Source organism: Belonocnema kinseyi, chromosome 5 (genome assembly GCF_010883055.1).
Source record: "Belonocnema kinseyi isolate 2016_QV_RU_SX_M_011 chromosome 5, B_treatae_v1, whole genome shotgun sequence".
NCBI lineage: Eukaryota > Metazoa > Arthropoda > Insecta > Hymenoptera > Cynipidae > Belonocnema > Belonocnema kinseyi.
Window position 1 is genome coordinate 58,671,767 of NC_046661.1, and position 13,111 is coordinate 58,684,877.

At 31.1% G+C, this 13,111-nt stretch overlaps 2 protein-coding genes across 2 annotated transcripts in view; one reads left to right on the forward strand and one right to left on the reverse strand.

The window, feature by feature from the left end:
- The window catches only part of LOC117172422 (cleavage and polyadenylation specificity factor subunit CG7185-like), an 81,559-nt gene extending 71,093 nt beyond the window's left edge, over positions 1 to 10,466 (forward strand). Inside the window, exons 8-11 of the mRNA XM_033360342.1 lie at positions 1,318 to 1,615; positions 2,523 to 2,766; positions 3,195 to 3,275; positions 9,402 to 10,466. Of these exons, the coding sequence (XP_033216233.1) occupies positions 1,318 to 1,615; positions 2,523 to 2,766; positions 3,195 to 3,275; positions 9,402 to 9,567 (789 nt within the window). The 3' untranslated portion in view covers positions 9,568 to 10,466. The remainder of the gene's footprint in view (positions 1 to 1,317; positions 1,616 to 2,522; positions 2,767 to 3,194; positions 3,276 to 9,401) is intronic.
- Positions 10,457 to 13,111, reverse strand: part of LOC117172421 (Hermansky-Pudlak syndrome 5 protein homolog) — a 30,028-nt gene continuing 27,373 nt past the window's right edge. The window contains exons 6-8 of the mRNA XM_033360341.1: positions 11,664 to 12,335; positions 11,466 to 11,583; positions 10,457 to 10,767 (exon numbers count right to left, since the gene is read on the reverse strand). Of these exons, the coding sequence (XP_033216232.1) occupies positions 10,516 to 10,767; positions 11,466 to 11,583; positions 11,664 to 12,335 (1,042 nt within the window). The 3' untranslated portion in view covers positions 10,457 to 10,515. The remainder of the gene's footprint in view (positions 10,768 to 11,465; positions 11,584 to 11,663; positions 12,336 to 13,111) is intronic.

A 13,111-nucleotide genomic window follows, 5' to 3' on the forward strand; every position in this document is an offset into this window, starting at 1 on the left:
CCCCAACAACAAAACCTGCGGGGTCGGCGTCGACCACCGGGGCTTGCACCCCATCCGAATCGACGGTGAGATCTTTCCTCACTTGGGGTATATTGTTTTCAACAACACCCTTTATGTTGGGTTTAATTTCGGGGTTCCTTCCTCTAGGTTTTCCTTTTAGTCCATATGGCTTGGGAGGCCCAGCAAGTAGCTACGCTACCGCCAGCACAGCCGCCGAAGTCATTAGAGGAGAGAGGCAGGAACTTTTATTCGAGAGCGTGCACTAAAATTGAATAATAATGATTCTTCATTTGTAAAAGTATATTATTGCATTAAAGTACAGTGACAACCGCAGACCCCGCGTAGTTCCTGCTATACCTACCTATGGCGCGGCTTCAATTCTCGGAATGGTTATAGAAGGGAGGGCTATTCAAGTGTTTCACTGTATTTGGTTGAAAATTCATCTTTTTAACTGAAAGTTTAACTTCTATTTGGATGAATCTTTTTAGTTAAAAATTTAAGTATTCCATTTAAATACTTATAATTTTAGTTGGAAATTCATCACTGCGGTTAACATTTTTTTTTGTAGGAAATAAATTGTTTAACTAAAAGTTTAACTATTCCAGTTTTGGTTGGAAATTTATATTTTTAAGTTCAAAATTCAACTCTTTGGTGAAAAAAAGAAAATTCAACCATGTAATGAAGAATTTGTATATCTTGTTAAAAATGAAATATTTTTACTTGAAAAGTTAGTAATTTGAAGCGGTTTAAATTAAATTTATTTACTACCTACATTAGTTTTACCTAAATATGCACTGAATTTTGAGTGTAAGAAGATAAAATAAAAATTTGTTCGAATTATTATTTAAATTCATGGAATTTAGATACTAATTCAAGGAATTCTTGATTATGTCTTTAGTGTTATTGAATGATTTAATTAGTCAATAGTCCGTATATATTTCGCAATATTTTCCAATATAATTTGTCATCGCTTTCTAAATTAAACATATTAATTGAATCCCTAGAAACTGAAAAAAAACAGTTATCTATAATGAATTCGCGAAACTGTTTAATATTCCGAGTTGATTGTTATAAAAATGCGAAATATGTGAATAGCTCCGTTCTATAAAAAATTATACTTGGAAAAAACTTGAGATTACCTGGAGACAACCTGGAATTGTCAGGGAATTTTTTTAATGATTTGAGTAGACACCTTGGATAGATTTCTATTTTTGTTGGTGGTAAAACGGAATCTTCTGTTAGAACTGTACAGAATGACTGAAGTAAGAATCTTAAATAAATATTGTAATGGAACATGATGTAATTTAATTTTTTCAGGCTCCCTATGGTGCCCCAGGTCCAGATCACCGTCCTGAAACTCATACAAACCTCTCAGAACAAGAATTTGAAGAAATTATGGGTCGAAACCGAACAGTATCTTCTTCCGCTATTGCTAGGGCAGTTTCGGATGCTGCTGCTGGAGAATATGCGAGTGCCATTGAAACTCTTGTCACTGCAATTTCTCTCATAAAACAATCCAAAGCAGCTTCTGACGATCGGTGCAAGATTCTTATAAGTTCCCTCCAAGATACGCTGCGTGGTGTGGAAACCAAAAGCTATGGTTCCTCGAGAAGAGGTGAGATTTACATTTGTATTTGCTAAGATTTCGATAAATGTCAAGGAATTGCAGCAGACCTCAAGCGTGTCAGAGACATTTCCAAGATTTTCAGGATTTCAAAAGATTGGAATCGATTTTAAAGGATGTATGCTATTTTAAAAAGTTCCAAAAGATTTTAAGGTATTCAAAAAATTTTCAAATGATTTTATAAGATTTCAAAGACATTGAGCTCTGTTTTTTTGGGTCTAAATATTTCACGGAATTTCAATGAATTTCGTAGGAATTCCAAGGATTTTAAGCGATTAAAAAAGTTTCACTGAACTGGAAGGATTTCATAGGATTTCCAAAATTTTCAAGTATTTCAAAGATTAAAAAATATTTGAACGGATTTGGGGGAATTTTAAAAAGATAACGAGAGACTTAAAAATATTGTAAGGAATTTGAAGTTTAAGAAGTTTCTTAGTTAGAATTTTAACTGGAACTGGAAAACCGGAAATTTGCAGGTTTCATTTTTTCATATTTTTTAAAATCTTAATATAAAATTAAATAACAATCTTGTTTCGTTTATAAAAGAAGCTTTATAGTGCTGGATTTATAATGACTTAAATCAAACTTGTTTTTATCATTTTCACTAATCTCAAGAAAATATCCTTTATTCAAAATATTAATATGTACTTAGGAAAAAAGATAAGAAATGATTATCTTTTTAGTATTAATAATTTAATGAAATATTGTACAGTTATAATTAATATAGTTAGGAATATCCTGTAATAAATTCCTGTAAGAAATTTCAAAGATTTCTAGGTATTTTTACGAGTTTACATGGGACACGTGCACCATATTTCAAGAACGGTTAACCCTTCGCTAATAGATAAACTTTATTTAATTGAATAATCGATTAATAAAATTTAACAATTATTTTCAGACCGTTCTAGATCACGAGACCGTGATCGGAATCACAGAAGACGTCGCGAACGTTCGAGGACCCGAGATCGAGAGTACAGGGATCGAAGTCGTGATAGAGACCGGGATCGTGAAAGGGACAGAGATCGTGAAAGGGATCGATACTACTCTGAAGCCTATCCTGCTAGGGAGAGATCGCGAAGCAGGGACAGGGATCGGGAGCGGGAGCGTGAGAGGGACTACAGAGAACGAAGTAGAGAAGAAAGGTGAATATACTAACTTAATTAATTTCCGAATTATACAAAAATAAATGGCCCTTCTTTAATATCGATGGGTTCTACGAGTAATAAGATATCGTTTCGTTGCCGTTAGGAACTAGGCTAACTTCATTTTGTACGAAATTTAGAAAACACGTAGAAGTGTTAAAAGATATCAAAATCTTTTAAAATCTATTGTTTTGAAAGTTATAGGAGGCTGAATTAGACTACAAACTGTAATACAAAACACTGAAGTTTTGAATTCGTATGAAATGTTTCGAAACATAATAGATTATTGATTCCTTCTGAAAACTTAGCTAAATGAATTTAGCCAAATTCTTATCCGTAGCGTAAAGCTAGCTTACTATTCGTAGAACCCATCGATATTACACCTTCGAGCTATTAGATTCAAATTCACAAGTGATACATTTTTTTAGCTCGACCAGACAGTCAAGCAGAGTCCGAGTTAAAGAAGAACCTGCAGAGGCAGTGCCTGTTTCTTCTTCCAAAACGTCCAGGTAAAGTGTCCAAAATTACAAAACACTGTAGCACTTTTTAGCCATGAAAAGTAAAATCAAATTCTGTTTAACTTACGTGCAATATCGCAACTCCTAATGAGAGGGCTCGGACTTATTGAACCACTTATTGATACTATTTGACACTATTTTGAGCAATGCAACTATTTTGTTAATATTTTGAAATATTCCACTATTTGACACTATTTCTCGTATTTTTTGCCTTTAAACATATTTTCAAACTTTAATGATTAGCTAAAATAAAATGTCTTCCCTCTTCAGTACAGAAATATATACCAAAGAATAGTCCCAATGGTTAATAAGGTAATAGGTACCATGGTTGCCTCTCCCTCCCCAAATTATTCACCATTTGCTTTAATTATAAGCAATTAAGAAATATTCGCAAATAAAACTTAATAAACAGTGCAAGATTGTTCTCAATACATTCCATGATATTTATCATAAGTTTTAATTGTCAATATTTCTAAATATATAATCATTTTGAAGTGGCCAATCATTGTCAAAGATGGCCAATCACGGCGCCCATTTCCCCTGTATAGATATAAAATCGATGAAAATTAACCCCGGTGTTAATTGTCGTAAATTTTTAAGGGAAAATCGAAGTTTTCTTCAGAAAGAAAATTGTTGAAGTTGAAACTGTTTATTGATTCAAATGATTTAATGATTTAAACAGCTTTTTGTGTTTTAGCTTGAATTTGAGGTAATTACAATTTTTTTCATAAATAATTTTAATTTTAATAAAACCCGAGTAAACAATTTAAAGCGGAGTGTGTATAGTGAACATCGTATAATTCTCGGCGGTTATACAACTTCCGGAGTGTATCCAAATTTCGGAGATTATACAACTTCTGGAGATTATACAACTTCCGGAGTTTATACAACTTCCGAAGTTTATACAACTTTTAACAGAATTAAGAGAATTCTTCGAATTAGTGACATTCATGGAATTTCTGAAATTTAAAATATCGCAATGAATTCAAATAATTAGAACTCCCGAGTTCATACAATTACTTAAATTCGTGCAATGATTGTAACTCCTAGAAATTAAAATAATGCAAGGCATGCAGAGAATTTAAAAGAATTCATTGAATTTAGAACAAATTCAAAGAATGTAGAGAATTTAGAGAATTCAAGGAATTTATAGAATTTAATGGATTTAGAGAATTCAAGTCATTTAGAAGAATAGAATAAATTCAAGGAATTTGGAGAATGAAATTAATTTAGGTAATTAAAACCATTCAAAGAAATTTAAATAATTCAGAAGAGTTTAAAAGAATTTAAGCGAAATAACAAAATCTCATAAGATTATAAGCTATAAATTCAAAGGGATTAAAAAATTTCAGTTTACCAGGGTTTTCAGAAGATTTAAAAAATAATTCAAGGTTTTCTAAATTGTATTTATTTAATGTGTATGAAAACATTATGTTTGATTTTTGTGGGATCACTAGGGAGTTAAGGATATTATAAATATAAGGGTTTTCGAACATCTTTTAAGGTTTTAAGGTATTTTAGAAGATTACAAGGAATTTAATTATATTTCAGCATTTTTTAGTGCTTTCCGTCAATTTCATAGGATTTCAGAAAATTGCAGAGGATTTTAATACTGTATCCAGGTTATGAATTGAGCGTGTGGATTCCATAAAGTCCTTAGCGCTCGGATTCGTTCTATCGGTACCCCGTGTTTTGCCGAAACGCGGAGAGATTTCCGAAAATGACTAACTTGGGAAATTCCCTGCGGAAAACATATGACGATGTGCGGCTCGACGAGAACTTTGATTCAGAAATTTTTTTTATTAAATTGATAGTTTTTTTACTAAAAATTAAAAACTGGAAATTTTCATTGTATCGAAATCAATCACTTTCGAAACTCAACTCGCGAAAACTCGGCTACGGCTCGAGGAAATGATCTCGTTTTTTTTTCTACAAATAGAAAAATCTCTATCGATGCCGATTATATTAAAAAAAAACATTTTTTCCTGATATTTGCCACATAAAAACTATTGCGAACCGTCACCGTAAGGAATCGTTTCCTCAGAGTTTTTTATTGTTTTTTTTGTCGGGCGCACACTCGACTCGAGTCGAAAAGCGCCCTCGTACCGACCAGTGGTTTAGAATATGAATTTACTGTTCATAATTGCCCGCATGTCGTATTTCTTAACCGATTTTAAAGTTATTTTTTTTAGATATATTCAGCATAAAATTTTTAAGAGAATTTTGATTTGCGATTTTAAAATTTTTGTCACAGAGCAACAATATATAAACAAATAAAGTGACAAAATTGGCACTTTCAGCTTTCTGATTTCTTATCTCAAGGAAAAACAGAAAGAGGCTCCCTAATAGCTGGTATGATTGAAACTCAACCCAACAAGTTACAAAATGGATTTTTCGAGTTTTTGGCTAATTATGACTCTTTTACGTTTTTTAAATTCAGATTGTAGCTATACATAAAATGCTACTCCATGCTCATAAGTGGATGCCTACATGAAAAAAATTAATGGTTTAAATAGTTTATTATTACTGTTAATAATATTTAATTTGGATAATTCTAGAAAGTTTGCGATTTTTTCTGAAATTTTGAACTTTTTGTCTAATTTCCAACTAGAGTGAGGTAAATAATTAATATAGTTGAAGTTGAAAAGTTAACTGTTTAAAAAATTTATCATTATTGTCAATAATATTCAATTTGGACAATGCTAGAAAGTTGCGATTTAATATTGTTTTAACTTTCAGTCCAATTTCCAATTAGAGTTTAGTGGATAATTAACTAAAGTTAAAAAAATGAATTGTTTAAATAATTTATTATTATTTAAATGATACTCAATTTGAATGTTGCTAGAAAATTGGTTTTTTTTTCTTAAAATGTTAACTTTTTCCCCTTTGTACTAAGAGTGAGATAATAATTAAAAAATCTAAAAAACCTAATTGCTTAAACAAATTATTGTTTATAACTATCTTCTCCTATATTGATGCTAGATAATTGAATTTTTTTAGAAATGTTCAACTTTTTGTCCACTTTTCACTTAGTGTGGCAATAATTAATGCAAGTTAAACAAAAATAGAACTTTGATCAATGTAGTATTGTTTATAACTATCTTCTCTTAGATAAATGCAAGAAAGTTGCTATTTTTCTGAAATGGTCAACTTTCCTCTGCCTTTTCCATAAGTTAGTTTAGTACCCTATAAACAGATTTATGGAGGTGGTATGTTTAAAGTAATACTTCATTCGTATTCTATAGCTAACTGAGAAAAGAAATTTTGAGTTTCAATCATTCCAGCTATATTAATCATTTCTATATTTTTCTTGAGATAAAAATTTACAAAGCTGAAAGTGCCAATTTTGTCACTTTATTTGTTTATATATTCTTGCTCTGTGGTAAAAATTTAAAAGTCGCACTCTAAAGCTCTCTTAAAAAATTTAATGCTGAACATTTCGAAAAAATAACTTTAAAATCGGTAAAGAAATACGACCTGCGGGCGATTGTGAACGGTATATTATTCCTATTCTAGACCACTGTGGTCGGTACAAGGGTCCGCGAAACTTCCCTGGAGACTTTTTTCCGTCAAAGTCTGAGGAAACGATTCCTGACGTTGATGGTTCGCAATAATTTGCATGTGGCAAATGTCAGAAAAAAGTATTTTTTTAAAACATAATTGGCATCAGTAGATGTTTTTCTATTTGGAGAAAAAGAACGAGATCATTTCCTATAGCCCAAGCCGAGTTCTAACGAGTTAAGTTTCAAAAGTCATTGATTTCGGTACAATAAAATTTTTTTAAAAGTTGACTGGTTCACTGTACCGGCCGTTCCCCTATAACGAAATATCTCGAAAAGCTCAAAATCATTTTCGTTGAAAACCTGATTGGATTTTTATTACTTGAAGTTGTTTTATATCTTAAATTTGAAATTTTGAACGTACAATCTACAAATAATCCCTTTTCAATAAGAAATAATCACAGGAAACCTTATATGAATTAAAAAACATTTACGCTTTTTAGTACTCCTGCACTGCCAAATTAAAAAATTCAAATTGTCTAATAAATTATTAAAAATATTATATATGTTTCATGTTAGTGTTTTTCACTATAAATTCGTATTTTCAAAAAAGAATTTGAATCTAAAATCATAAAGTTTCGAGGATTTAAAATTTGTTTAAATAGGCTAGGTTAGCTTTTTCAATTGAAATGATCATTTTTAAGCAAGTCATAAAGATTCCAAATTTTGAACAATTTTACCTTATTTTAGTACTTAACAAAGAAAATTGATATTTTCAACAATAAAATATAATTTGGTCAAGATTTAGCCTTTTAATCATTTTTCATTATATTAGCGTTTTTCGTCGAAATTTCTTATTTTTATTATTTGTTAATTTCATATTTCATAGAAGATTCATTCAGAAGTTTTGGTTATGTTGGCATTTTATATTAGAATAAGGCATTTTTAGTAAAAATTGTTAGTTTGAAAGAAGATTGACAATTTTTTACAGGTTCAGGTTATATTAACGTTTTTCATATGAAATTAGTTATTTTATACAAAAATCATTAGATTTTACAATTCTAAACAACCTTATGCAACTTGATGTTTGTTTCTTTAAACAATCAGTGTTATTAATAAAAAATGATTAGATTACAAATAATATTTACAATTTTTCAACAAATTAAGATTATATTTGGGTGTTTCTTCGGTTTGACCTGAAATTGTTAGTGTCAAGCAAAAATAACTAGATTTAAAGCCTATGATTTTTATTTGAATTAGTAGGATTTGCAAGCATGAACAATTTCGGATTTTCGTTGAAAGTAAATATTTTTATTGAAAAATCATCAGATTTCAAAGAAGATTCATAATTGTTTAAGAATCTCAAGTTACTTTGGCATTTTACATCGAAAATTTGTATTTTTAAACAAAAATCATTATAATTTGAACAATATTTAAAATATTGTAACCATTTTTAATTGTTTTAGTTTTTGTCTTTGGAAAAAATTTAATTTTTAACTGTTGTGATTTCAACTTAAGATTTTTAACAGTTAAAAGAATCAAACTTTGAAAATTAGACTGTTGAAGAATAATGATAATTGAAATTTTCCTTTTGAACTATTAAGGATGTACCTTCGGTACGTAGCAAGTCAGTTGAAAGAACGATTATACTTGTTATTGACTCAAACAGTCACAGTCACAAGTTTGGCAAAGTCGCGTGTGAGCACGCGTGTTTATTCGAAATTCGCGCATAAACTAGAGCACGTGGAACGGATGCGACGTTACCATATTTTCAATTCGCTGACGTCAGTCAAACATTTACGGTATAAATAATTTTTTTCTATTCTTATAGGCTCTGAATGATACTTTTCGAAACAGATATGGATTTCGTATAGCATTCTATATATGTCAAAATTCTTTCCGAATTTTTGTCAGTTTTTCATCTTTCTATACACTACAAAAAGTCTTCTCATAAGAGCACATTTAATTTCCAATAATTAATTTTTCGATTACGAAGCTCTGAAAGGTTCCAGAATTTTAACCAGAGCTTTAGTGCATTTTAATATAACTGTCATCCAAATATCAAACGATTCCAATTCTTAATTCTATTACCGAGGGTACCCCCTTAAAAACTCAAGAAAAAAACGAATTTTCTGTTTTTTCAATCCATTTTCAATCTATAGAAATAATTGAAAAAGTCGATTTTTTCGATAATAATATAATATTAATATAACAATTGGTTGTGTTGTGTTACTATTTTTCGTCTAAAATTGGTGTTTTTAAACAAAAATGCAACGGTCTAATTAACTATATAATGCACAAAAATATTGTACGCCAATTCTATGGTTAAAATATCAATTGTCATAAATTAGCAAAAATGTTATCTTTGCATATATTTTTAGTTATTTTAGATAATAGATGCTATGAAATAATAAAAAGAACATTAATTTGATACTTTATTTTAAAAATTGCGCGAGACAAAAATAATAAGCGCACGTGTGTGTTTCCTAGTGTCTTAAATTGCTTTAGAAATAGTTAGAAAGAGAATTTGAAAAATTGGCCCTTATCCAGTTGTCATTCTCACGTCTTCACATATCCAGAAAATATGAGATAAATAGTTAATTAAAATTTATTACAGGTATTACGATGAGCGTTACAGAGATCGGGACCGGGAAAGAGAACGCGAGCGAGAACCAACGGCACGTAGACCTGCTGAGAGAGAAAGAGAACCAGAGAGAGAAAGAGAGAGAGAACGTGAACGACGCGATGATCGAGCTGATTCTTCCCATCGCCCAAGACACTAAACTCTGTCAAAAAATCTCTGTGTACAACGCAAATACGCATGTTTCATAAGAAAAGAGAAATTTCATTTTAACCTCTTTGTTTCGTGTGTTAGACTATAATTTTCATACTTAGGCAGTTTGTCACGGCATTTAAAATACTTTCCAATCAAAAATATTCCTTGAATTTCACTTATACATTCAAAACATCAAATATTGCCAAGCTTATCGATCGGATCCAATTATGGACATAAGTATAATAATTAATGTTGTAATCTCGATATAAATCGAGAATTTATTTTGCTGCGCCGTGGACGTCGAAGTAGAGGACGAATTTTAAGATTAAATCCGTCTTCGACGCAAGATTGTATCTCAAGATAATACAGATATTCGCACCAAAAATCTGACGAACGTCTTTACTTTTATTTACATGTATTTACGACATCCTTTATTGTTAGTTTTACCGACCATACAAAACCAAAACAACAAAGAGTCGTTTTATTGTGACGAACTAGATTTTTAAGAGCGTACTTTTCCCTTCATGTAATTTGAAACTCCGAAAAAGTGTAAACTTCGAATTTTTTCTTTGAAAAACTCAGAATCGCGTGTATTTTGATGAACTGTACAATATTCATTTTTTTTAAATGTCGAATATGTTGTTCGAGTTGTAAAGTTTTTCAAAGGTATGTCACTTTTCCTCATTCTTTATATCTATGTACCGAAATTATAGTACAAACTATAAAAAAAAGTATTAACAAAAAATTAAGATTCGAGCGACACTCGTGATCTTATATTTTTGCGAATTCGTATTTTTTAGATAAAGTAAAGCTCATCACTTGCAGGAAGCGAGTTGTCGATTATAGATTTGTTTTAGAATCTACGACTTGGTAGGCCAAGGTTAATAAACAGACTGTTTACTGAAATGAATCTAAATTATTAATGTGGATAAATTAATTTAAATTGAGTGGAAGGTCAGTGAAGACCGCATCGTGAAATTTTTTTCTGAATCATACAATTTACGTGATAGGCATGTCCACAAGGGAACAGAGCAATTCCGTTGTTTCCTAGAAGAACTCGTGTCTGAAGAGAAAGCGTGCAACAGGGACATGTAGAAGATTTGTGCGAACATCGAATTCCCCAATGATGGGGTCCTGAGTCAAAAGCGCTTTTGTCCACTGGTTGTTCCAAATCCTTTTCCAACGACTCCATTAGCTGCTCTCGAATCTGGATAAATGAAAGCTCAATCATTAGCAGTTTTTTTTTGTTAGTTTAGATAACCAGGAAAGCCCGGAAATTTTGTTCACCGTGGAATTACTAAATTGAATATTCGAAGAATTTTGCATTTTCTTTCAGTTTGTTTAATCACGAAACGAACAATTACAGGATGCCTACCCTACTTGGAAAACTTGAAAGACCTGGAATTTTCAAGGAATTTGCATACACTTGGAAAAACCCGGAAATGTCAGGGCATTTCTTTTAGAGTCAGGGCATTTTTTGAAGAGCATGCTGTTTTTTTTTAATTCATTATAAAATTGAAAGTTGATGAATTTCGTTGAAAATTCGTTCTGCTTGGTAGAAAATTAATCTTCTTGTTTGAAATTTCATCTGTTTGCCTGAAAATTAAACCGTTTTTCTTCTTCAGTTTTTCTCTCTCTTGACTGCAACATCTTCTAATTGAAAATTTAATTTATTTTGAAAAGTCTCCTTTTTTTAGTAATTTAACTATTTTTGATTAAAAGTTAAAATCTTATTTTGGTTGAAATATAAACTATTCCATCCTTTTAGTTGCAAATTCATCTTTTTCTTTAAAAAAATCACCTGGAGAATGAAAAATTGACCGGGAGAATACCGCGAATTTGAGATAATCCGTCTGGTTAATACTCTGATTATAATAGAATTTAATTTCTAAAGGTACTTCGTACCTTTGGCGAACACATCGACATATACTCAGCATCTTCAGAATGATTTCGATAGAAGTCAAGAGTACACTTCATTCCATTCATTTCCAGAATCTTGGCAAATATTATTTTCTGGTAAACACTAGAAAAGTAAGTTTTCTCATTAAGACAAATAATTGTTTTTATCATAAATCCCTTTAGATTATCAAATTAAAAACTCACTTCTTATCTAATTTCAGATCCTTTAACGATTTTTCTACTTTAAATAGAAATTCTAAAGTCGCATTTGGTCCTTCCTTTTTTACAATCTCGTGCGTGACGCCACTCCAGTCAATCAACTCTTTCATCTTAATTTCTCTTTCTCCCCAGGAATCTCCACAAGACAAACAAATTCCCTTTTCAATCTTTCTCAATCCCTCGTCAACTTTTTTCCACTCTCTTTCTCCCAACTTGGGTAAAAGTATAGATAAAACAACACTGTCTCTAGTTTGCAAACAAGCTTCCAAAATTCTTAATCTGGAGTCTTCACCTACACAATTATCTAAATAAATCGGAAGATACTCTCTCCACATGAAGGGAATCTTATCACAGAGTCTTAAACACTCGTCGCTTTGTTTTTCCAATTTTTTTAAAAGAAGACTTCCAGTTTCTATGAATTTGGGTTCCTTAGAACGATTGAAACTGGGGTGGGGAAAACCACAAGTGTTGCACTCGCGGCGATTTGAAGAATTTAAATCTAGGAAGATCCGGAGGATTTCGTTTAGAATCGTTGCATTTGTTGTTGTTCGTAAAAGGTCAAGCCGTAAGTTTTCCAGAAGGGACTTACAGCACTGGAGCTCAGCTGCACGAATCATTTCAAAGAAGAAATGCTTTAAGTCTTCTGGCTCTTCGTATCTGAAAATAAATGAATCTATAATATTTATTACTACTAATATTATCGAAACTAAATGGCGATATTGTTGGTCAATCACGAATACTCTCGAAAAATCCAGAACCATTTATAAATGGGGTTCCCAGGAAAAAAGAACCTATAGAAAGCGAGTCGGTGTGAATTGCATATCTGTCATTTGCAGATTAAAAGAATAAAAATTCAATCGGTTGGCCACATTTTTAATCGGTCACCTGTGCGCGGTGCTTTAAACCTGCCATTCCAGATTTCTCAAAATGCTAAGTGAATAGAGTTGAAGGAGACTAACTAATCTGAAATAATTCCTATGAGCATTCTACGTTTCGTTAATGTGCATATGAATGGGTTGAGATTCTATATGAAATGGAGTTCTTAAAAGATCAAAACCAATGATAAAATAAAGATGCGCACATAGCAATTTTCAATAAGCGTGAATCTGCCAATTGTAGGTTACCTCAGGCTGTGTTCAACTGAGTGGACTATGCAGATTAAAATTTTAAAGAATTGTTTCGAATGAGAAGTATGAGATAATAAGTTTGAATAGCACAATGCTGATTAATCAAAAATTACAGAAATTCAAATGAAATAATATTGTAATATATTATAATTGATGCGACAATTTATTTATAAACTCAATGATTATTTAGTTGAAATTTTCTTTTTAAGGGCATGTGACACAGCTAAATACCTATATTACCGACCACAGTTTTTCAGTTCACTGATTGTTTTTTTGAACCTAAGAACTTTTTTTGTAAGTAAAATA